The sequence below is a fragment of the Podarcis cretensis genome (genome assembly GCF_951804945.1).
Source record: "Podarcis cretensis genome assembly, chromosome: 1".
Classification (NCBI taxonomy): domain Eukaryota; kingdom Metazoa; phylum Chordata; class Lepidosauria; order Squamata; family Lacertidae; genus Podarcis; species Podarcis cretensis.
Window position 1 is genome coordinate 84,752,318 of NC_137170.1, and position 26,134 is coordinate 84,778,451.

The window sequence follows — 26,134 nt, forward strand, 5'->3', positions numbered from 1 at the left end:
TATTAAGCACTATAAAGCCAAGCATTCTGGTGCTAGCCACCTGATCCACACTCTCCCTGAACACATACCCCAGGGCTCTATTGAATTTTTATTTTAGGAAGGTTGGGATCGCTCCTATCTTTACAAAACATACTTGCAGCCTATTTCAAAAACTAAAAATAAAAAACGGGGGGGGGGGGGACTGGTTGCAGAGACTTGGAGAGTTTTAAGATGCAGATAGTTCTCTTGCTGGCAAACTTAACAGGGGAATGGGGACATGAAAGGAGAAAATGCTATTTTTTAAAAAAGCATATCATGTTGCCAAAGGAGGACTCTCTTGGCAAATAATCAAAAGAATTAAGCAGAACATGTCCTTTTAAAAAAGAAACCTGTGTGAGGAATGCCAACACTGAATATTTTCAATTTAACAGGCATCCTAAAAGACGATTTTTGATCCCCTTCCAGTTATCAATCACAAGCCTCTCTGTTTAGAATATTAACCCTGTACAAGTATTTGTACCCAAAACATATACAATAACAGTGTACAGTGGTACCTTGGGTTACAAACTTAATTCGTTCCAGAGGTCCGTTCTTAACCCAAAACCATTCTTAACCTGAGGCGCACTTTCACTAATGTGCCTCCTGCTGCTGCCTCACGATTTCTGTTCTCTTCCTGGGGCAAAGTTCTCAACCCAAGGTACTACTTCCGGGTTAGCAGAGTTTGTAACCCGAAGCGTTTGCAACCCAAAGCGTTTGTAACCCGAGGTACCACTGTATAACAGGAGTAAGAGCTCAGGAAAAGGGAGGTAAGTACTACTGGCATTCTGAACATCTGATGCCCATTCCAGGACTATAAGGACTTTCCCTTCAATCTGAGAGGAGGCCATATTTCTTCAGGGTGGGCCAGAACAAATTATTAGGATGCTCTGAAAATGAAAGGATTCTTTCCCACCAAAAGCTTTCATACACCCATGGGAAAAACCTTGTGATGAGGAACCTGTAGCTCTCTAGATGTTGTTAGACTACAATACTCCTCATTTTTACCCACTGGCAGGCTGGCAGGAGTTGCAAGACCCCCAACATCAGGAGGACCAGGTTCTTCATCCCTGCCTTATGAGGACCCTCCCTCTTGACATAACCTCCTCTCTCTATGGTCCACATTGCTTATAGAAGCAACTTTCAGTGGAGGTAGCAGGTGTGTTGCTCTTGCTGCTAAACAGGCTAAGGGTCCATCCAACCTCTCAAAGACTATAACACATTTATTACAGCGTAAGAACATAAGAAGATCCCACCCACTGTATCAAGTCAGTGGCCCATCTAGTCCAGTATCCTGTTCTCACAGTGGCCAACCAGATGTCTGTGAGAAACCCAAAAGCAGTACCTGAGCACAACAGCAAGCTCCTCTCCTGCAGCTTCCGGAAACTGCTATTCAGAGGCATACTGCCTTTGACAGTAGTTGAAGCAGAGCATAGCCATCAGAGTTAGTAGCCACTGATAGCTTTATGCTCCATGGATTTGTCCAATCATCTTTTAAAGCCATCCAAGTTGGTGGCAATCACTGCTTCTTGTGGAAGCATAAACCTTTAAGGAGTATTATCCATTGCCAAAATAAATGTGTTTGGGTTTTATGCTACAGTGCTCTTGTTTTTGCTGCCAGTAATTTCTTCCAAATTGCTATGTCCTAGCCAGATTTTATATTACCCTTAGCTCTTTCGGACACTAACCTCTTGGGCTATATATGCAACAACACTTCCAGGACCACACTATATGGTTACTATGGGGCCAGCCAGGCTACAACAGCAACAGGAGATGGCTTCAGGCCTTCCTTCCCATCAGCATCTCTGACAGCCTCTATCTCTAGGATTTGTGAGAATAATCCACTGCTGGAATTTCTCCAGTGAGGCCTTCAAGTAACATTCAACTGATGGAAGAGGGTGGATTATAAAGTGTAACCAAAGCTTTAGAGTTAGGGTGTTTTAATTGTTGTCCATTTTTGCTTTGTAAACCACTTTGCTAACTTTCTGCTGAAAGGCAGCATATAAATAAATACTGTAAATAAGCTATGCAGCAGGCTAAGACAGAAGTAGAGGCTGTTTCAACCCAACTAAGCCTAGAAAGACCTGTGGACTAATGTATCTGAAAGGAGCCCTTGTTCCAAAGCTCTGGGGCCTGTTTTAAGCAGGTACACTTTTATAAAGTAAACATGTGATTATGAGAACACTTGTATAAGAAAAGGCACACATTGGGAAGCTGGACTCAGTTGTGTTTCTTTGTCAAGTGTAGCACACTGCACCAAACGCAGGTTACACGGCAGCAGACATAGGCCACAACTTCAATGCGAGTGAAGACCAGTTGCAATAACGGAATTTCTGAAGAAACCATGGATGAATGGACTGGATCTCTTTCAATAGCCAAATGACTGGCATAAGGGCTACTCCAGGAAGTATCCAAACAAGAATGTGTAGTGAGAAATGAGCAACCTTTGGCAGAAGAATGAGCTACTCATTTCCAGTTAACTTCCAGTCAGCCAGCCATTACAGACTTCTTACACCTCATCATGGTTCTTTCCGCGTATCCCATTACAAACTTCCTTGAGTGACCAAGTCCACCAAGCCATACTAAAATAGTTTAATAGTTCTCCAACCAACCAATTTTTTGGCCTTTTTTCAAGGGAAAATAGGGGCAGGGGAAGACATGGAGGCACCAAGGGTAGGGTGGGGAGAGGACACAGCCACACAAAAAATGAAGACCAGCAGTTATGAGCAAGGGCCAATTCACATGATCGTGTTTATCATGAGATAACTGCAACTGTTGCCTAAGACTTGGTAGTATGGAAGAGCCAACACAGCCACTTTCATCATCATGTAGACACTATCCCTGCCAATGAAGATTAGCTTACCCAGTGAAACATTGCACTGGGTAATTATTACCTGAACTGATTATGTGAGTTGGTCCCCTGGTGTTTAAACTAAAACCCCCAAAACATATACCAAATAATGGGGGAGGAGTCAAGAGTGACAAGGGCCCAAGATTCCTGTAGCCTTCTGCGGCTCAGGAGGAGAATGGTATTTCTTTTTTTCTGAGTTGAGATATCCTATCCGATTGGACAAAGCAGGCACTTATGTGCATGGTAGGATATTGAAGAAAGAACAGAACCTCTGAAGATCAGATCCTCATTCATTCCGCACTTCCTTGTCATGCACAGAAGAGATCCCTGCTCTTTCCAGGATATGGAAAACACAGAAGGCCTCGTAACAGACCTGGATAGCAGTAGCATTAAGGGAACATCTTTAGCGGAATTATGCAACACCCCAGAAATAAAAAGGGGGTGCTCTTGCCATATGTTCACAAAATATGTCAGATACCACCCAGAAAGTGGCTCCAGTGTTAAGTCTCACAAATGGCCAGGAAAGCAGCAGCAACGGATCTAGTCTCCCTTTGTCCCTGTAGCAGGAGGAAGCTTAATCCCTTTGGCCTCAGCTAAGCGCTGGGTGGGGACCCATCCTGGCTTGGATCTCCCAGAGAGTCAGTTCTCGAAAGGCAGCTTAGCATCCAGCAGAGCAGCCACCCTCCATTGTCAAAACCAGGAAGGTCCCCAAAGCATCAACAGCCAGGGAAAGGGAAGCAACAGGAAGCCAATCCTGGTACCTCCAGAGTCCAGAGAAGAACAGCCAGGTCCTGGGCACCCCTTTTTCAGCTGTCCCCCTTCTTCGTTGCCATAGCCCCCCCAGTAGCCGTCCTCCGTGGGTGGGTCATACTTGGGGCTGCGGATGTCATTTGCCGGCACGTCCCTGTAGAAGGAGGAAGGGTCAGCGGGAGGCGACCCTCCGAGGCCATAGAGGTGATTGGATGAGCCATTGGAGTGAGGGCGGGGGTGGGGGTGGGGGTGAGCTGCTCCATTCTCCCACTCGGGCCTGCAACCCCAGTCAAAGCCTACAGGGTGGTGGTTGCCCGGCGGGCAGCCCCGGAAGGCCGTTTCGTTGAGGCGCCGCATGTCGCGCCCCACGCGGTCGGCCGGAGAAGTGCATATGACGTCCGAGACAGAGACGCGCGTGCGCTGGAACCAGGCCCAGAGGGATCGGGCCCGGCAGTCACAGGCCCACGGGTTGTTGTTGAGGCGTAGGAACTCCAGGGACGGCAAGTCTGAGAGGGTTTCCCCGGAGAGGGTGGTCAGGCTGTTGTTGAACAAGTACAGGATGGTGAGCTTGCCCAGATCGCGGAAGGCCCAAGTCGGAATGGCGTGCAGGCGGTTCCTGTGCAGCAACAGGCGGTCTAATCCAGACAGACCCCGGAAGACGTTCTCGGAAAGCTGCCAGATCTTGTTGCCGTGCAGGAAAAGGTGGCTCAGGTTTGCCAGATCCACAAAAAGGTCATCCTGGGAGATGCAGGAAGAAAGTAGAAGCTGTGAAGACACCACTGGCAAAAGGAACAGCCCCAAAGGCCTCTTCCTCCATATGGGAGATTCTAGGCCGATTGTCAACTCAAGACTGTAGACATTCATTGCTACCTCCCCACCTTTCCAGATCTCTCCCACGCAGCTACACAGGATTTACTGCTGGACGCAAAGCCAGAGTTTTATGAGGAAGTTGATTCCTGCGCTTTGGTTGAGGAAATGATACAGGCTGGCTCCCAAGTCCCCCACCCACAAACTTTGCCCTTCCCTGCTAAGGATGTGGCTTGAAGCACTGAGGCATGATTTGCAAATGCATTTTTGCTGCTGCAGGCCAGGCTGCAGCTCCCCTACTCTTAAGCCACAGCGCGCCTGAGGCCGGATAGGCATGTGGTTTTTAAGTGAGTCGCTGGCAGGGCACAGAGAACCTGCCTTCAGGGGAGGACCAGCCATGTGGGGGTGGAAGGCTGAGCGGAACTCCAGTTCCTTGCCGGTCTTCAGAGAGAAATGGCGGAGAGGCCTCCATTTGCCCTCGGAAGGCACATCTTAAACCATCTATCTGGAAACATGTCAACACCTCGCCTCATTGAGCCACTCCCTGTTCTGCCCAGTGAGAAGCTCTCCTATCCATCTGCTTGCTCAGAGGAAATTCCCCATCTGTCCTCAGGCTCCAGCGCCAGTCATTTTTCTTCCTTCCCACTCCCATCATCTTTCCTTGAGAATATGCCCCACAAGGTCAAAAGGAATTTATCCCAGAGGACCACCAAAGGAGAAAGGGGTCCATACCTCCACTACCCACCTGGGAACAAGCTCCCCCTAGAGGCCAGAGGCAGTGGCCCAAGTTCCACGCTAACCCACAACCAAGCACTCTGGCTCACCTGCAGGCAAAGCAGGTTGTTCTCCTGAAGGTAGAGGTATTGGAGGCTGAAGAGGTTACGGAAGATGGTGGTCGGCAAGCTGCTCAGCTGGCAGCGGTACAGGTGCAGAGACTGCAGCCGCTCCAGCCCGCGGAAAGTGTCTGTGTCCAGGGTGCGCAAATTGCGGTTGTCCCCCAGGTCCAGCCACTCCAGAGCTTGGAGGTGGCGGAAGGTGCCTGGCTGGATGGAGGAGATGTTGTTGGAGTAGAGCCAAAGGGTGATGAGGCTCGGCCCAAACATGCCGGGCCGCAGGGTCCCAATCAGGTTGTTCTGCAGGAAGAGGCGCTGAGCATTGGTGGGCAGGACCCGTGGCACCGAGGAGAAGTTGTTGGCCTGGCAGCTGACCGTGGGCGGAGAAAAGTAGCAAGTGCAAAGCATGGGGCACATGGCAGCCACCAGAGGAAAGGCCAACAGGAGCAGGAAGGTGGGAGCCAAGCCTGGAAGCAGAGAAGGACAGGCAATGTGATGCTTCCTTCAGCAACCATCACCCCCCGCCCTTATGTGGAATATCCTAGGAGTGGTCCCGCCTTCCCTGTCCACCCACTGCATTGCTATTTCAAGACAGCTATTTATTTAAAGCTGGGCTGGGGAAGCTGTGGCCGCCTAGATTTTGTTGGACTATTAACTCCCATTAACCTGGACTACTGGACATGCTAGCTGGGGCTGCTGGGAGTTGGAGTCCAATGACATCTGGAGGGCAATAAGTTTCCCACTCATGATTTAAAACAGGGTTTCTCAAACTTGGGTCTCCAGCTGTTTTGGGACTATAATCCCCATCACCCCAGACCACTGGTCCTGCTAGCTAGGGAGGATGGGAGTTGTAGTCCAAAAACATCAGAAGACCTAAGTTTGGGAAACCCCAGCTTTCCTCTTGAGAGCTTAAGGAGGCTATTCCCATTATTCTCCTCCTCCTCATCTTCATCTTCATCATCACCCCACCCTTGCTCTAACCACTACACTACACTAGCTCTCTTTAGTACTCCCCCCACAATACACACATACTACCCAGATACTTCAAAGGTTCAGTTGTCAGGCTTCAAGTTAAAAACATGATTTTGAAAGATCAAAACAGAATGTCAACATGGTGTTCTTGATGGGTCACTTACATTTCCCAGCTCTTTATCTTTGATTTACTGGCTATTACTTTGATTTAAAAGAAAAGAAGAGAAAGAAAGCCAAAATCCTCCCACTTTTCAAGAGCTGCGATGCAGAGAGAGAGATCCCAAACCGTGAGACTCACAAGTCACCAGAGCTGGCAACCCTGCAAGGCGTAATCCCACATGAGGAGGCATGCTCCCCTAGGCAAGAGAGCCAAAGATGTCATACTTCGCACGCAATTTCTCACATGAGACCCCTCCTCCTCGTGCAAGTGTGCATGGTCCCCAACCTCTGCATGCATGCGTGTGGGTAGTGTGACGTGGCAAACGAGTAACACAAGCTGCCGATGCCATTTCGGTAGTTCACACCACCTCCACGCGGGCCCTACGCTGCCTTCCCACTCTCCCCAGCCTCCATGCTGCTCATGACAAGCTCTGCACAAACGCAGGAGTCCTTCAAGTAGCCTCACCAACACCCAGAATGCTTCGACAAAGCTCCATCTTTACCAGCATCAACAACATTGTAAATCCCCCCCTCCAGGGCAGGAATATGACAGTCCCCATGTCCCTTCAAATAAGAGACACCTAAAATCACACACCCCTCTGCCAGCTTAACTTTATAATTTTGATACGTTCACTGTTTTGGGATTTGCATGAAGCATACTGGGAAAAACCTCCTTCTGGCTACACCAGTCATAGATGGGAGATAGGGGTAGCGTACACACTAAGCACAATTTAAGCCCATTTCGCTACCTCAAAGAATTCTGGGCATTGCAGTTTCCTCCTCATGGGCTTATAATTCCCAGCAACCCTTTACAAATCCCAGTGTTCAGAATTCTTTAAGGGAGGGTTTCACTTCACAGGTCAGGAGATTCACAAGTGTGACACCTGAGAAGGCCAGGACCCCCTGCCCCACCCCTCCTTTTGCTGTGAGATTACAAGCAGAAGTCTTGCACTGACCCAGTTAAACAGAGCAGGCACGGGGGGGGGGGGGCAGGCTGAATGGCCAGTGGGACAAGAGGGAATTGCAAGACAGCTGCTAACAGATGCCAAGGTGAAATGCTGCTGCCCCCCCAAATCCACCACAGAATCCAATTCTTCCCCCTCTTCCCAGTTTTTTAAGAATTCTGTTTGCGCTCAGTTTTGGACTATTACTGCAAGCTGGTAGCAAAGAAACATAAATTTTCAACAACAAAAAAAGTCCTAACTTACATAACATATGCCATGCCAAGGAAACGAATGGAGTGTCTCCCCCACCCCATTTTTACTGATGGGTGGCTTCGTGACAATAACAGGCACAGCTTTGGCAGGATATGACAAGGCAGGACTGGGATTCAGGTTGTGAATCAAATTACAGAACTGATAGTCACAAAAATACATGTCGCTTTATAGCTCCAAAAGCATGGCAGCAACCATGCATGTTCCACAACCAAAGAGACACATGAGGCGAAGTTCTGTTTGCAGGACCTGTTTTTCACCCCTGAAGTAGGGAGGGAAATCTGCCCTGACCTCCCTGCTCCCTTCCTGCTAAAACACCTCCCCTAAAACCCTGGGGTGGGGTGGAAGGAAGCCTATGTTCCTCAGTGCCATCAGCAGTGGCCATTTCCTCCAATAATGGCAGGCCAGTTTTCCCTCAAGGGAGAACAGGGAAAAAGCCTTTATCTTGAGAGGGGTGGGGGCAGAGAAGAGAGGGAGCTGCAGCTGCTACTAATGTTGACTGCTTGCCTCTTGTCTCTGGACTCTTCTCTCTCTCTCTCTTTCTCTCTCTCTCTCTCTGGTGCGGTGGAACCGGCTGTAACCCAAGGAGTCTCATCCATAATTCAGGCCTGTGGCTTTTCGCTGGAGCTTGGGCAGAGAAAAAGCAGAGGGGAAAGGGATTGGAAGCTCTGCATCTCTCCCCATAAAAGCCCTCTGGCCTCTCTGCCTCATCTTAGGGGGAAGGGAGGCTTGCAGGCAAGTTCTAGATACTGCTGACCTCCCTACGCCCCACCCCAGCCAACTCTCACACCCCCACCCTTGAATCTCATGGGGGGTTTCGCAGCAAATTCCTTCTCAGTTCCACCCACCCCACATTTTCCCAATATTCTCAGGAATTACCTACCCACAGTTACCTTCCCGGTCTCCTCTCCAACCTAATCCCCCCCACAAAATCATCATCATATGGGGAACGCTTTGCTTCGATTCCTCCCCCCCCCCCCCAGCAAAGGCAAGAGGTGCTCATTCATAATTTTCAAGGTGAAAAGCTGAACGACTCAGACGAGACTGAGCGCATTTGTATGAGACCAAAAAAAAGCTATTTTACTACCCTTGTTGCTAAACTGCAATGAGAGGAGATGTTCTTGGCTAGAGCACTAAGAATGTGTGCCCTGTAATCCCCATCCAAGCTCTTAAAGACATTTCTCCCTCCTAAACTGCGTCTCCTGAGATTTAAAACCCTTGATCCTTCCCTCAGAAGAAAACTTCACCAAATGTTCATTAACCTTGTGAGAGGATTCCAGTCCATACTACGAATAGCACAAGCTCCTCAATGCACTCTGGCTTTTAAACACACTGTTATGGATGGATTTTACCACTCCCTTGGGAAGGTGCAGGAACAACTTGCCCCATGATGGAAAGGAACAGGGTGGGGGCATGGGTCATATGCAGCAGGATTCCAAGGCAGAGGTGAGGAAGCTGGAAGCAGACCCTGCCATTTCCCCCAACCTGGTGCCTTGTGAATGTGCAGGTGAGGGCCTTTCCTTCACACAGAGGAAGGAGGGAGGTGGGACATCCTGCCAGACAGACTCAGTTCCCGGGATAGTTGAAAGGAAGAAGAGTTGTGGTGGGAAGCTGGGACGGGATGGGTTGCTTTCCCCCAACTGGGCAACACAACACTGTAGTGGCTTGCAAAATGGGGGGCTTTGCATCAGTCCTTTCCCTCCAGCCTAACTTGCCTCACAGGGCTGTTGTGGGGGCAAGAGAGGAGAAACAACTTGCTGCGGGAAAGGCAGGATAAAAATGGTAACAAATAATCAAAACCGAAAATAAATCAGATCTGTGCCTACTAGCCAGGAAGAACTTGGGAGGGGAAGGATTAATACAGAAGTTTTCTACCACCACGTCAAGACTGAAAGCATGGTCTGACCTGGAATGCACAGCTAGATTGGCTCCATTTTTAACTCAAGTGGTAGGAGTGAAATCAATGGCAGTAGATGTGCTCTCAATCCCAGGAGGAAGGGGATGAAATGAGACAGTATTTCCAGTTCTTGCAGAAAGTCTGGCTTCTTAAGGGACACTATTTCCTCCCTATCTTGACCTCCACCTCTTGATCCTTGCAGCTCATGAGGAACCTGCTCTCTCTCAAGCAGGGAGGAACTACAGAAACACACATCAGACCACCTTTCCTGCAGGCTGAACATCTCTTCTAAAAATCAGGGCATGGTACTGACTGGGATCCTCCCAGGGGGAGAGCCTCTTCTCACAGCCTTGCTCTCCCTCCTCTAGATGCTGTACAGCTACCCTGGCTTTAAAAAAGAGAGAGAGGGAGGGAGGGAGGGAGGGAGGGAGAGGGAGGGGGAGGGAGAGAGAGAGAGAGAGAGAGAGAGAGAGAGGCCTATCTGCTCCTTTAGCTGCCAGCTGTTGGTTTTGTCTTCCTCTGCCAGAAGAAAGTAATGCTGATCTCCAAAGTTTTAATGCTGGAAAAGTCAACTAGGTTTAAAGGTTCTCAAATCTTTTTTTAAATAAACAAATAGCATCCTGATGAATACTCAAATAGTGGGTGCAAAGGTCTTCTCCTGAAAAAGGTAGCTATATTCAATGGGCCATGTTTTGTGTCAGCCTTTTGAGCTCATCATCCCGTCGCTTCCCTCCCCCAGCCTCTGTTCCGAACCTTGGAGATCTTTTAAATGTGTTGGCGCCAGGTTAGGGTCCAGCATGCCGTGATAGCAGCAGTACTGGTGCACCATTAATCAAGTGTTGATTCCCCTCTTAACACACCAGAACTCTCCCCTACTATGGAGCATTACTGCTCTTTTTGGATAAAGCCTTTGCTTACCCCTTACAGGAAGCTGGAAGATTGGCAGCTGGACAGACCCAGACTCGAGAGGGGTGCCATCTGACTTGCCGGTTGCCAACCTATTTGCAGTTAAAGTGGCAACAGGCCACTCCGGGAAAGAAAAGTCAAGGATTTGGCCCTCCAGAATGATCCCATTCACAGAGGGAATGCTTCTCCTTCCTTCCATCCCCATGGGGTTTAATGGCTGGTCAGGGCTTCACATATCTGTTTACTGGCCTGCTTTCAAGGTGGGAGGCAAACAGTGGGCAGGCTCAGCTTACCTAGCTATTGTTGTCTTGGGGAGGGTCCCCCCTCCCCCAGCATTGAACTTTCTCTTTATGTTTGCAGTGTAGATTACAAGAAAAGGGAAACATGGAGGAAATTAACTTTGAAATTAGAAGAATAAACTGAATCAGAAGATATGTGCTTGCAAAAGATCTGTGCATTCTATCCAGTCAGATGGAAATAAATAAATAAATAAATAATGCACTCCATAATGCCACAGATTCCCTCTCGCCACCACCACATCGCATGGTTTGCCTCTAGACCTGGGTGCTTAACGCTGAACAATTTTCCATCAGGAGCCACAAGTTGACATGATCAATGGGGGAGTCCAGATTTTCACCCCTGGTCACATATATCCTTGTTTGCGGCTGTCTGTATGGCTGGTCCAGGTACACATGTTCCAATGTTTATAGAATCCTGTGTTGGAATCAGCAGAGCTGCATAGGACAAGCAAGGTTTGTCCAGGGTAGGACCCATCCGAGGAGCTGGGGTGCCTGTGTGTTCCAGTGCAGGATATGGCAGGAAGTGCTACTCAGTGTGCGATCGGATACCAAGGCAGGCAACACTCAAGCCCTGCTCCTAAATCTGGGGAACCATGGTGGGTGCTGAGATCAGAAATGACAACTCAGTTGTGCGTAGGCTGGGGGGGTTAAGACAAGTGTCCCTGGGAGGGGCCAGAGGTAGCAGGTCTGACGTAGCTGGTGACGCGGATAAAGCTGAAAACAACCCAACTCCTCTTTCGTCCATAATTTAACACCCCCAAAATAAGCAGCTGCCTGTTGTTGCATAACCCATTGGGGGCCAGGCTATAAATGGCAACAAGCAGAGTAGAGCAGAAAGCCACCGGCATCCCTCCAGCCAGCCAGCCAGGCAGGGCCATTGCCTCGCCTGAACTCTAGCCCGGTCTCCTGATCCCGGGACCCACACGGGCCATGCATCTGTCCTGCAGGACAGCAGTGCCAGGGAGATCTGCAGCACCTGCCATTCCTTGGCTCCTGCCTCATTCGCTGGCAGCGCACATCCTCCGTCCTTTATGAATTCAGCACTGATCGGCCCTCCAGAGATGGAGAAGCCCATTGCAGTCTCTCTCTCTCTCTCTCTCTCACACACACACACACACACACACTGGCCCTGTCCATCACCTTTAGAGTCAATCTCCTCTCAATGCCAAGAAGAGGCAGTGCACATCCTTCCAACTTCGGGACACTTCACCTTGCTGGAGAAGAGAACTGGCCTTGCTGAGCTGGAGGGGGAAAGGTCTCCAGCCTCCTCTGTGCCTACAGAACCCCACCTCCTGGCCTCTGGAGCCACTTTGGAATGGATACCCCTCTAGAAGTTGCACAATCCTGTCCAGGTGGCATGGGGTGCTGCTGCTAATGAGGCTTTCTGAGCAATTTTGAGTCAGGCAAATTAGACCACTCCTGTAATCTTCCTTGGGGTTATCCATCCGAAGAGTAGCGCTCTCTTTCTCTCTCTCACACACACATACACAGCGTCCTTCGCCAGGACATCATCGCTAGTGTGTGGTGCTTGTGTGCCTCCACATTTTTAAGGCACCCGATCGGGGAAAGAGCAGTTATTTCAGAACAATCAAAGCACAGAATAACTGGACAGCCCCAGAAGACGCCCATTATCTCCAGTCCACGTGAGCATAATAGCGCCTTTGGAAATGGTGCCACCTCAAGGTCGCCTTGGGGCTGGAGTGGGCAAACAACCGAGTGCCTTCGTGTGTGTGCCTGCGTGTATATTCCCACGAGATATTTCCCGTGTTCTCAAAAGGGACATCTCAAGGGGATGGGAAATAAAGCTTCGCTTTTTCCTTTCCTTTCTGAACTCAAAGGAACAACCCCCATATGGGCTCCTGACCGATCGTGCCCCGTTCTCCCCTCGCTTTGACAGCCAGTTTACACGCGAGGTCCCGTTCTCTCTCTCTCCCCCCCCCCCCACATCTCCCCGCCCCCTAATAAAAACCCCCACCAAGTTCTTGTTCCTCGTCCACCCTCACGATCAAAACATTCGTGTCCCGCATTCCAGACCCCCCGAAAACGGATGGAGGGGGTGGAGGTGGGTGCTCCTCACTTACCGTACAGGGTGGGTCCTAGACGGAGCCGCATGGTGCCAGGCAGGCTCGGTGGAGGGACGGAAGAAAACGGCAAAAAATAAGAAAGACAGACAAAACCTCAAGAGAAGAAAAGGAATGAACGAAGAGACAAGGAGGAGGAGGAGGAGGAGGAGGAGAAAGCAGTAGCAGCAGCGGCGGCGGGTGGGTGGGTGGGGGGGCGGGGAGGGTCGCGATCGCCTCGGAAGTCCTCGCTGGAGAGCAAACGCGCTCGGCGTCCCGGGACTCCCTAGAGAAGCTCCTGCGCGACGGGGCGCAAGGCGAGGGGTCGCGGCAGCCCGGGCGCGTCTGGGCTCAGCCTGCGGGGGATCATGGCCCGCCTGGGGCCAGCCAGCCAAGCGGCCGGCCGGCCAGCCACCCTCCTTTGGCCCGGCGGCGGCGGCGGCGGCGGCGGCGCTACCCTCCGCTCCGCCGGCGAGAGCTGCCGGACGGAGGCTTCATCCCGGACGAGCCGCCTGGCACCATCTGCTCCGCTCGGCTCGGCGCGCGCGCGTCGCCCCGGCGCAGCCAACCACTCCGCGAAAGGGAGCGCAGGCAGCCGGGCGGCGGCGCCTTATTCCCAGGGCCGGCTGGGGCTCCGCCCCCCCGCGGCCGCGCTTTAACCCTTTCGGAGCGGGACGGACGGACGGAGGGTCGTCCTCCCCCTCGTCCTCCCCGATCTTCTCTGCCCACTGCCGCCCGGCCCACCTTGCCCGGCAGCCCCTCACTCGGCCCCGCCCACCTGCTTCCCGCCCACGCACCTCGCCCCACCCTGCAGGCGTCATCGCGTCTGGACTCCGCGGGGGGTGGCATGCCCTGCCCTTCCCCTGGAAAGGGGCGCGGGGTGGGACGGGGCGCCCGCGGGAAGTCAACAATAGGCGCCCCGCGCCCAGACCTTGCACTCCGCATTAATTAATACGAATTAAACGTTCTCGCTTCAGTCCCCACGGGAGACACTCCCCCCAGCTGCCCCACCCCGTGCACACTTACTTGGGAGTAAGCTCCCATTGAAGCCGGTGCTTTCTGGGGTGAATGAATGGTTGGGGAAAGAAAAAGTTAAGGAGATCTGAGCATGCGCCCCCACCAGTACACCTGTTCCGACGCGCACCTTCCCGATGGCTCCAAACGCGGATTGCGCCTCCTGATGAACTGTGTAGCCAGGCATTTTCTGGGAAGCGGCTGGAGGCCAGGGCGTAAGCCTCGCCTGCCGCACGCTAGGTGATCATAGAAAGAGAGTGCTTCTGAGCATGTGCAGAGTTTCCCTTCTACATAGGAACTGCAACTAGATTTGGCTGAAGGCGGGGGCTAGAGGGATTAGAGGGCACGGCTGTCGAGGAAGCGCGACCTCCCCAGCTCCCCCTCTTTGAACAGAGCAACAGTGGGGAGAAGTTTCTGATCTTCTGATCGGTGTGTTTATATCGTGCTTGTCTCATTGCAAAAAGCGGGACTGTTCTTTAGGGTTGGGAAATCTGGTTTCGTTTCCATTGGAAAGATTTCGAGGTATTTCTCAGCAGCCTGACAGAGCGAGCGAGCGAGCGAGCGGTGTGGGGGTGGGGAATCGGAGTACCAGCGCCTACTTCCCCCAAATCGAAGTAGTTGGGCAAGTGACCTTGGCCAACTCGCTCTCCCCAAAACACACATACACTTAGCGGGAGAGATTCGGGGCAGAATAAAACACAGCTCCATGGAGCTGGAGCAGATGGGAAGTCGCTTACACTGAAAAACAGCCGGTGTATAAGGCTGAAACAAGTTTAAGGACGCATAGGCGTGGGGACCTTGCGGTCTTTCCAATGTTGCTGGACTCCAGCTTCCATCATCCCTGACCACAGGGCATACTGACTAGGGCTGATGGGAGTGGGAACCTCATCCCATGGCTCATCCAGAAAATTTGCCGTATGGGAAGAGCATGGAAACAGGAAACGCAAACCAAGAGAAAGTCTGCTGCCCCTACTGCGCTCAATTGCGCTTGCTCGCACAGTCGGTGCGTCCAGCCTCGGTGCAACTGGAATTTCTCTACCGCCTTTCAACAGACGTCCCCAGGGCTGTTTACTTAAGAGGGTGGTTGGGGGACGCAGACAGGTTACAGCGCAAAACGAAGCGTCCCCTACTAGAAGATACCATCTCGACAAGATTTGCCTTTCCCAGATAGAAAAAGCTCATCGGGATAGTTAAAGAGAAGGACGCTCGTCCTTACGATGGGCGGGATGAGAGCACAGGCAGAACGTCTGCGTCGTAGACATTCAAAGTCGCACTTAGAAAAGGGTCGCAAGGGTCATCTAGTCCAACCCCTGCAATGCAGGAATCTTACGCGGGGTGGGTTAGGGTCGGAGTCAGTCAACGGTGATGGACACAAGAAGCTGCGGTGCCTTTGCAGTGAAGACTGGCGACCCATTCGGGCTGATAGGATGGGGCAGTGCCCCCCAACCTCAGTCTGCTCTCAGCCAGCCCCCGACTTGCCTACCGCCTCCAGTCCAGGAGGTAGCGCTGCCTTTTAGCAAGGGAGGCAGAGCGGGGCAAAACCAGAGTGACTTGGCTCTCATGTGCTCTGGCTCCACCTACTGGTGACCTCCCTGCCACCCGCCCTACCAGTTTCAGTTGTCACCAGCCACTATTGCCTTTGGGGTGGGACATTGGGGGCAGAACAGAAGTCCAGGACTTCCAAGCGCAGCAGGGTCGGAAAGGTTAAACCCGGTCCCAGGGGCGGAGGAGGGCGCAAGACGACTCAGCCCAGAGCCTCACGGTACCTAACTGCACCGCGGCAGCACTAGATCCAGTTGTCTAGTCATCCCAGAACGTGACAAAACCTGGAGAGTCGTCATATGATGCAGCGCCTACCAGGAGGGGGAAGGCAGTGTTGTGCAATGGTTAGAGCATCGGGATGCGGGCCAGCCATGAATTTCCACCCAGTGATGCTGAGCCGTCAGTCCCCAGTGCTCATCCTAAACAACCTTACGGGGTTGTTGTGCGGTAGAATGGGGAGAAAGGAAACCAGGAAAGCGGACGACGGGACGGGACTTTCGCCCGCGAGAGGGGCCGGGCTCCCCCGGGGCAGGTTTCTGTGCCCCCCCCCCATCATCGTCCCCTGTGGCGGAGTGCGAGTGAGCGAGGAGGACCTGAAAGACGCCAGCCAAGAAAACGGAGTCTCTCTGGGCCAAAACCAAAGGGGAGACTGGGGAAGGAGCGGGAGGAAGGTGGAGGAGAAGGAGAAAGGAGCCCGCGCAACTGACAACCTGGAAGAGGCGCCAGCTGGCCGAAGCTCTGCCAAAGACTCCCTTGCCAAGAATCGCTGCTCTCCCAGGAAAGGAAGCAGCCGCCGCCTCCCTCGCTTTCGGGCCAGTTCGATTCCCACGTGAAATGGGGGCGGGGGCAAAAGTCAGGATTCTCCCTTCGCAGGACTTTCTCCATAAGGCATTTAAAAATAAAATAAAATAAAATAACCGATTCGTATGTCAAAGGCTCTTGAATAATTTTTTTTGAGGGGGGGCAGGTAAACCCCGCCCCGCATAATCGATCATAAGATGCGGTGCACGCACACCATTTGAAAGGCCATGCCCATCAACTTTGGGTCGGGGCAGCCCCCTCAAATATTTTATGGGGGGGGGCGTCGTCGAAGGGACCTCAGCTCCCAGGAGTTGGCTTCTATGCAAAGGCCCATGGACCGAAGGCGGAGAGCCGGTGTAGGAGCGGAGACTGCGGAGTGGTCAGAGCTGCGATCCTGGCGCGCTTTACACCCGAGTCAACGCGCAGGGGATCGGGTGTAAGGGCGTGCGAGCTGAAGGTCAAACCCTTTTGGGTTCAGAGCCAAAACCACTCTCGCCTAGACAGTGGCGTAGCGTGGGGGGTGCAGGGGGGGGGGCCGGCCGCACCGGGCGCAACATCTGGGGTTAGGGTAAATCCACGGGTTAGGGGGCGCAAATCCACGGGTTAGGGGGCGCAAATTACTTGCCTTGCCCCGGGTGCTGACAACCCACGCTACGCCACTGCGCCTAGATGGTCCTCGATTAGCTTCAAGCAGATCGGAGCATCGTCCTTCCCGCCAAGCTCTCAGGGTTGGTGTAGGGCAAGGAGAAGATGGGTTAGAGACCGACTTAGAGTAGGCTCGGTGAAATCCGCGGGTCTAAACTAGTTACCTCCATGGGTCGGTTCTGATCAGGACTGAGCCTGCAATCCTGACCCGCCCCCTTACTTGGGAGCAAGGCCATGGAATTCCAAAGGAATTACTTCCGAGTAGACATGGTGGAGCTTCCGCTATAAATCTGGAGCCAACCCAATCTAGGTGAAATTCCTGAAACTACTGTGGCGTTGTTGTTGTTGAATAGGACGTCCCTATTTTCATCGGAGAAATGTTGGAGGATATGAGTTAGGCCTCAAGAAGGCAGGTTGCGCCACTGCCATACAAAGTAGCGGGTTTAAAATGCCTGGAGATCACAGCCCATCCCTAATCACATGGATCGTAAGTAAATGCTTTAGGATCGCCATCTAATAGCCACGCAACCGATCCAATGCATGTTTGAAATCTGGAGTTAGTCTCATAAGACCCATGGGACTTACTTCCAGGTAATAATATGCATAAGACTGAAGACTGGAAGTTTGTTTTACGCTCACGCAGGTGGGATCAGGTACTCCGACGGATCCGTCTACAAGTCCTTGGCATGGCTAGCTTATGCAGTGGCAAGTAAACTGAAAGGGGTTTAAAAATGGAAATGTTGCCGTTTCTGAAGACGAAGGATTTGTGGGTTTGGTCCATTTTGGTTACCAGAAACCTGGGCGAAAGCAAAACAAACAAACTAAAAACACCCTCCAGTCAAATTGTGTCATAGACTTGGAAGTTCTGGCAAAAGCTGAACATTTTAGGATTTACAAAAATGCTAGCTTGTGACCAAAAATCAACCCACGTCGAACAGCTTTAGTTATTATAACTTGGAACATGCCAATTTTTAATGGTTTTTTTTTTAATCGAGTGACAGAACGTACACGCAGGATCTTCTTAATCTGCATTAAGTAACGGGAGAAAGAGCTCTCGGTGTAAATGACCTCATCGCGCGATGCAGAGGAGTGGGCCGCAATTGTCATTTCGAAGGAGATGCGCCTCTGATTGGCATGGCTTGGGAGGAGGGGGCAAATCGGAGGTCCAGGGGGAAAGTGTGTGTGTTAGTTGGGGGGGGGAGAGATAAGATTCTACCACCCAATGTTGATGAAGAGCTCTGTAGAGCGTAGGGAGGGCTGGGGAGGGGCTCTTCAGTACAATCTGGCACCGAGTTTGTTTGCCTCGCTGCCTCCGGAGTGAAATATCACAAGATGGAGAGACAGACGGTGAGGGTGCAGGTGGGCGGTGGCGGGCGGTAGCTCAGGCTGACTCAGGGGGGCCGTCATCCGCTTGGCTGGCCATATGCGGCTCGCTTAGGGAGGGAGGATCGCTCCCACAATGCACTGGGGCCAACCAAGCATGGGCACCTGGCATCAGGAGCGTGGCTTTCCCTCCTCCTTTCTTTTCCTCCCCATCCTCTGTGGAGCCTTCTATATCCAGAACCCCTCTTTCCTGCGTTGAGTCCCTCAAGCTAGCTGCCCATAAAGCCATCCCACACCCCTTTCGCTTCCCACACAGGTAAGGCAGCTGATGTTAGTCTCACCTGGCCATCCCAATTCGTTGCAACTACTAAGTACTGTGCTTGCCCTGAAGACACTTTGGCACCCACAATACACAGAATCGGGTTTTCTGCTGCCCAGCATCCTTGCCCAACCATGGTGACCTGTCAGATGTCTCCTGGAAGTTCAGAAGCAGAACGTGATCCACATTCCCATCCCCCGTCGTTTGTCTCTAGCGTTTGACAAACAGGGACATGCGGCGTTTAACCGCTGTTGTGTGTATGTTTTAGCACTAATAAGCATTGATAGTTGATTATCAATGATGTGGCCAATTCTTTTTCTACCATCTAGGCAGGTCACCACGACCGCATCTTGTGGCCATTAGTTCCATAAATTAATCCATTTGCTTGTCAGGAACCTGTCCATCAGTGTCCTAGGGCTTTCAGAGAAAAACACCCCACCCCTCGCCGTTCTTCTCCATGTATGGTTACTATAAACCTCCGTGTAAATCTCAGAGTAAAGAAGCCTAGTTACCTGGATGTGAGCCCCTCTGAATTCAATAGGACTTACTTCTGAGTCTGAATTCAATAGGACTTACTTCTGAGTAGACATAGTTAGGATAACCCTATTAGTCCTACTCCTTTCTTTAAAGAAGCAAAACAAAACCTTACATTCCCGAGAATTTTTCCTAGAGGGAAGACGCTTCAATTATCAATACCCCACCTCCGTTTGAGTTATTTTCCAGCTCTCCACCATCTCCAAGGTGGGGGCGATCAGAACTGCTTTCAGTATTCTAAATGTGGGAACACGAGATTTATATAATGACCATGTGGTATCTACTGTTTTTGTTTTGGGCCCTTTCCCAACCATTCTGACATCACATTTGCCTTTTTAAAACAAAGCCACAAAAAACCCCACAGCACAACGGACTGACTTTTTCAGTGTTACTTCCATGACCCCGTGATCTCTTACAGGTGAATGCAGTCATTTCAAACCCCACTGGAATATATATGTGAAGTTGGAACTGTTCCCCTCTCCCCAATAGCCAATGTATGTTACTTTGCACTTATTATTTATGTTGAATCTCCTCTGCCATCTGTTGCTCAGTTACCCAGTTTGAAGAGACCCTTTTGGTGCTCTTCACAGTCTGTTTGATGTTATCATCCATACTAATTTGATGCCATCTGCAAACTTGGTTATCTTACTATCCAACCCCTGGTATGAGATCATTCAAAAATGAGTTTAAATAGCACCATTCATCTCTATGCAGATTCTGAAAGGACCTGGCTGGAATGGTCTTGTCAACTAACAGGAAACGATGGGAATGTCTGTTCCGTTCTGATTCTTCAATGCTTGCACAAAACATGCTTCTAAACCACACTATCTCATCTGGAAGCCCTGCCCCTCACCAGAGATGGGAGCATAGGAAGCTGCATTGTACTGAATCAGACCACTGATCCATCTAGCTCAGCAATGGCGACACTGACTTTTAATGGGTCTTCTGGGGTTCAGATGGGAGATACCCCAAAATCCTACCTGAAGATGCCTCGGATGGAACCTGGGACCTTCTGTATTTGAAGCAGATGCTCTAGCACTCGGCTATGGCCCTTCTACTGCTAATCAATGATGCAGAGAGCCAGTGTGGTGTAGTGGTTAAGAGTGGTAGACTCATAATCTGGTGAACCGGGTTCGCGTCTCCGCTCCTCCACATGCAGCTGCTGGGTGACCTTGGGCCAGTCACACTTCTTTGAAGTCTCTCAGCCCCACTCACCTCACAGAGTGTTTGTTGTGGGGGAGGAAGGGAAAGGAGAATGTTAGCCACTTTGAGACTCCTTCGGGTAGAGATAAAGTGGGATATCAAATCCAAACCCTTCCTCCTCTTCCTCCTCCTCCTCCTCCTCCTCCTCCTCCTCTTCTTCTTCTGAAAATGTACTCTTTATATGTTTCCAGGCTTTCTCTTCTCATACTACACATTCAATCATTAAAACCTGACAGTGAAGACATCGGGGGTCCATCTGAAACTACATCTTTCCTCTGTCCACAGAATCCAACATAGTCCTTTAATTTGCCTCTGAATTGCTGCACTTTCCCATTTTTTAAAATTCTGATTTGTGTGCAACAAGTGCAATACAATAACTCTAAGCATATTTACTCAAAGAAAAGCCAACTCATTTCAATGGGACTTCTGTCCATGTAATGGATTATCTGCATATTCTATTTAAATAATTTTATTAATTGTCCACCATCTGAAAACAACTGTGGTGGTGTATAATATTACAATACAGCATAAAAAGAAATAAAAGCTACAGACAAATGAATAACAGGTAGGCTTTCTGATACTGCAGGTATTTCTTTTTACGTACAGGACATAGAGTACTTTGCACCAAACAGGTGGTTCTTTTTTTGGGCACCCACTATGCGTCCAATGAGCCATCAATCCATCTCCAGCATTTTTTCCACCATCACTGTTGGATCTGCAAAGCGTTCCTCTGCTGTGCATCAGATCTCAGCTGAAGAACTATGATGTAAATCTTGCTAGTAACACCTCTCAAACTTACCTGTTTTAGACCTTTCAAGCCTCAAATACATGCTTGCACCCTTCTGCACTTTGCACCCTTCTGCACTTTGCCATAATGCAGAAGACAGACTAGGTAAAGGGCATGTCAAATTGCAGTGATACATATACATGGGCCTAAGGCCCCCTCTGCTGGCTGCTGGTAAAATTTCAAAACTTGGCAACAACTTCCAGAGGGGTTAGCCAAGTCTATTGGAGAAAAGTCAACATAGTATCTTGTTTCATGTTAAAGGCAAACAGATTTATGATGACATAACATTTATTTGGTCGCTAAATACTTTTTCCATAATAAATCTTTCAGTCTTTAAGGTATTATAAGACTCTTCTTGTTTTCAATACTTGGTGTTCATTCTGGGGCTGCTTCATGCATAACTTCTTTTTCAATATGAAAAAACACCCATGCATCATGGAAAATATGTGCACATACACATACCCTCTTGAATGAGCTCAGTAGCAGTTTTGCTTCAGTTACAGGATTTTGCAAGCTGTAAGGATGCTTCACACATTGAATCAATGATTTTCATGTAGGAAATAGGATGTGCCAGCAGTACTTCTCTACTATCATGTAGGGAGGAACACGTGTATGCCTTTTCATTGCAACCACAGTCCTGCTATGTGCTCATGAAGTGAAATAAACATGCATGAACTCTTCACACTTAATAGTGGATATATATTTCCTATATGAAAGGGAGATGTGTGAAGCAGCTACAGTCACTCCCAAATATATAAATTCTTTCCAGTAGCACCTTAGAGACCAACTAAGTTTGTTATTGGTATGAGCTTTTGTGTGCATGCCCACTTCTTCAGATAACAAATATATGTCCCAAATATATGTTATGATTGCAAAACAGGCACATGTGCAATTTTCACCCATGATGGTGCAGGGGACTGCAGAGCATATGCTATTGTTGTATGTCTGGCTCACAGTAGCAAGACCAATGCACTTTGCTACCTTAAGGTGAAGCACAGGGCTGCCCCCACATCAACCTATGGCATGTACAGAAGCCTATTGGTTCAGGACTGGTAGCTGACTCTTATTTCTGCACTAGCAACAGGACAGTGTCCTCCACTACCCATGAGAGAATCAGGCTACCTAAGGGGGTGCAGAGTATTCTTGGCAACAAAGTTCTGTCCTCCAAGACTTCACTGCCACTTGCTCACTGCTCCAGCACATGCCCTAATGCAACCATAGAGGCCAGCATGCATCATAGGAGCATAGCAGTGTAGGCACATCATGCAGAGTGGCTGCCAGAGTGCATGGGCTGGCCCGGTTCCCTGTCTGCCTGCTTCTGGGTTCAGTGGCTTTTCTGCAGTGATGTATTGGGAGAATGTGACTTGGTGAGACAGATAGCCCAGCTCAGCAGTGGAAGCAGCTGTGGCTTTCAGTCAGAATGTATCAGGTTTTCAGCACCAGAGCCAGTAAGGAGAGGTTTTTTGCCCATCCATGTTGCTACTGATAACTTAGTGAGCTCCTCTGAGAAGCAAAGTGGATATGATGAGGGCATCTGTTTATAGATGTGTCTGTTCTGACCACACACACATATAAAGGGAGAGTGAATTCTGATTTTAACTTCAAGAAGTATGTGGGCGAGGGAAATTGGATCCTCCCAGGCAGTGCCTCTCCTATTGCTTCAGACACTTTTCTCTTAGGCTGTGTTGTACACATTATGGTTTACTCTGACTGCACTGCACTCCCACTGCTGGTGCTTGAAGCTGAGCACACATGATGTTAGCCACAATGCATTTGAATCCTGCAGCTTCTTAAGGAATACTCCTGTTTGATGCACTTCCCCTTAAACCAGCTTCCATTTGATGAGAAAAAAGGAAAGCTAAGGTTAAGCAGAGGGGTGTGCATTGCATATATGCAGCAATGCGGTGTGGGGAACGAAACCAGCCAGTGTTATCCGGGATGAAGAAACCTCTTCAGTGTACACAGCAATTTAAGAAAGTCAGTTGCAGTGAGGAGGAAAGCTACCTCACTGCTTTTCAAGGCACCAATGTATACATAGCCATGAGTTGGGCTTTCCCCTGGTATTGGAGCTGGAGAGGGGGAGTGCTTAAGGATGGATCACAGCTCTCAACTATATAAAAAAATTAAAATAAGAAAAAAATGAATAATGCAGCAGTGATCACCTGTCCAGGTGAGCCCCAGCATGCTGGCTTAGCTGCTAACATGGGGCAGGTTTGCCACTGCCACCATAACCTGCCATGCCCTGAGTGGCAATTCCCCCCCGCCCCCCGGGTCTCTGGACTATAGCCTTGAAATCTAACCCTCACTGCAACACTAGGTCTGGAAACATGGATTGTAAACATGGCTGCCCCTGTCACATCGCATTCAGTCCTCAAAGTGGAGTAGTAAAATCCAAACCATACTGACATCAGTATACATTCTAGATCAGCTGGATTAACCCCTTTTATAAGCCTTGCCCCCACATAACACCAACTGTTCTTTGTGTTAAAGGGGGTAGGACAACACTACTTCTGGATCGGCTGAGAATTTATCCTTTTGTTACCTGCCCCCTCCACCAGTATTCAAATAGTTCTGGAGGTCATTTACTTATTTATTGATTACAGGTGTTTTGCTTTTGTTTTAAAACCCACTGGATTCATTTATGCATTACGCACACTACTACTTCAACAGATGTAAAATTGTATATTTCATTCAGGTTTCCTAATTACAAAAACTTTGCAGCCTCCACAATTGTCTAGTCAAATGGTTTGGCCTTCTCTCCCTGCAATAAAGTGTGGTCCTCTTTTTGGTGAATTATTTAAAGGACACAGGTCTCATATTATATACAATAACAAGGTCATTAGCTGCACTGAGGTAGGTAGAAATACAGATGTAAACCTCTCTCCAACACACTATCACAGTTTAGTGTGAAACTGAACACAGGATGGGGTTACACAGGTTAAGAATGTGAATATGAGAGGTGGAGATGTGAATATAGGAGCAGGCATAAGGTTTAGCCCCCACTTGCTGGTATCCCCTTTTATACACACAGAGCCAGAGCTACCATTAGGCAGAATGAGACAGCTGCCTCAGGTGGAAGATGTCAGGAGGTAGGTGCACTCCCACCTCCATTCCTGAGTTTCCTAAGCAAGTTAGTCCTGTACCTCCTAAGCTGTGTATGGCGGAAGATGTTGTCCCACCACCAATGTTGAAAGAAGATTCAGCTGGCAGTCCTATCAGGTTTTTGTATGTGGAATGGGTGCATTACCATTTTGTTCTTTGCCTTAGGCAGCAAAATATTTTTGCCTAGCCCCACTTATATAAGTGAATGCTTGCTAGGCAAAGTGCTGTATTTGATACTATTGTGGTGAGAGCAAAACATACCCTTCACCTTGACATTGGGTGACCTGGCTCTCACTGAAAAGGGTTCCATTAAGGGTTGAGGTGCACTTTCCCAGAGATCTCCGAAGTATACTATATACAATAGGGATAATGCTTTTGTGTTCATGTCTGGATGTGGTTTTCCAATAGGCTTCTGCTTGTCCAATATGGGAACAGGATACTGGACTTGACAGCCTTTGGTCTGATGCAGCTTGTCTCATCCGATCTATCTATCTATCTATCTATCTATCTATCTATCTATCATCTATCATCTATCTACTATCTATCTACTATCTATCTATCTATCTATCTATCTATCTATCTATCTATCTATCTATCATCTATCATCTATCTATCTATCATCTATCTATCTATCTATCTATCTATCATCTATCTATCATTCATTCACCCACATATATTTATAGCCACCAATAACAATAGTTCTCTGGCTGGTTAACTCTTAGATTACCTGCCACACACTCTGCCCATCATAACCACTAGCATTTTCCACATACTCAGCTTTTCTGCTCAACAAAAACTGCAAGCTCAAGAGGCTGGCTACACATTACACACACCATGCCAATAAACAGACATGTGTATACTGTGCTCTGATCATTGCACATTCTGGAGCCTGCCCAAAGAAAGATAGAGAAAATGTGGGCATGTTACAGGCAAACCTACAACAAATCAGGGCCCACTGGTCACTTTTATCTGGCTCTCTTTGGTTTGTCTCTCCTTATCTGCTTTCCTGTGTATTTTCCTGTATAGTTACTTCCAACCTGGGAGAATTCCAACCTGTGTTCTCAGCAGTAACCAGTTTATGTAAAAGCAGATTAATCACAAGGATAGTTCAGTTGGTAGAGCATGAGGCTCTTAATCCCAGGGTCATGGGTTCAAGCCCCAAACTGGGCAAAAGAATCCTATATTGCAGGGGGTTGGACTAGATGACCCTCATGATCCCTTCTAATTGTACAGTTCCATGAGTCTATGAATCGTGGTCCAAGTTTTTCCAGACTGTTCATGAAAAAGATTCAATTAACATGAAAAATGCAGAGTGCCAGGTTAGCAAGTAGTAACAGTATTTCAATACCATCTTGACAATCCTGATTTGAGAGCACCCCTGAGGATAAACTGGATCTGAAATATATTGGCCTCACTAAAAATTGTGCTCCTATCTCCCTTTGCACAGCTGGATGCTCTTTCCCCTCCTTTCCCAGCAGTTGGTGGCCTGCCAGATTGCCTTTCAAGTGAGTTAAAGGGAGGCTTTTTTGTAACAGTTATATGTACTGCAGTTATTGTATCATTGTTTTTTGTGTTGTGAGTCACTTTGGCACATGCGTGTAGGAAATTGGCACACACAGTTATCAAAATAGCAAATCCCCACTTGCTTTTCCTGGGTGGGGTGACAGAAGTATGATCTCTAGATAGTACTGGGTCTTCAGCACATGCAGCAGAACTACATGGTAGGACATCAAACGTGGAGGTGGTAAAATGCTCTGTACGGCTTCTGGCAACAGGTATGGGACTCCACTTTTGAATACTTCTCCCTGCCTTCCAGTTTGAGCAAAATCCCTGAAAACAAGAAACTAGCACACAGGGAAAGCAGGACTACAGGCGGAGTGAGGCAGCTGCCTCAGGTGGCAGATTTGGCAGGGAAGCAAAGTGTTATTTATTATTGTGTTTTTACTAAGGAGGGGGAAATGGCCTCCTTTCTTTTTTGCCTGATGTGCCCAAAATTACTTAGGGGAGAGTTAGAGTGTTTGCCTTTTGACCTGAAGGCTTTAGGCTCAATCTCCACTATCTCCTGGTAGGGCTGAGAGAGATCCTGGTCTGAAATCCTGGA

General features: G+C 49.3%; 2 protein-coding genes across 3 annotated transcripts in view; one reads left to right on the forward strand and one right to left on the reverse strand.

Moving 5' to 3' along the window:
* Positions 1-2,593: 2,593 nt before the first annotated feature.
* On the reverse strand, positions 2,594-13,483 carry RTN4RL2 (reticulon 4 receptor like 2). 2 transcript variants are annotated; one of them, XM_079973408.1, is made up of 3 exons: positions 12,785-13,483; positions 5,248-5,723; positions 2,594-4,354 (listed from the first exon to the last, which is right to left on the reverse strand). In XM_079973408.1, exons 1-3 carry the CDS (start codon positions 12,813-12,815, stop codon positions 3,557-3,559), a joined length of 1,305 nt encoding a protein of 434 aa, XP_079829534.1. In that variant the 5' UTR covers positions 12,816-13,483; the 3' UTR covers positions 2,594-3,556. The 2 variants fall into 2 exon arrangements, with proteins under 2 accessions (XP_079829534.1, XP_079829533.1); XM_079973407.1 differs by lacking the exon at positions 12,785-13,483 and adding an exon at positions 8,109-8,433.
* Positions 13,484-25,711: 12,228 nt separating this feature from the next.
* SLC43A3 (solute carrier family 43 member 3) overlaps positions 25,712-26,134 on the forward strand; it is a 45,441-nt gene continuing 45,018 nt past the window's right edge. The window contains exon 1 of the mRNA XM_079973289.1: positions 25,712-25,808. The gene's annotated coding sequence lies outside the window, so the exon portion shown is untranslated. The remainder of the gene's footprint in view (positions 25,809-26,134) is intronic.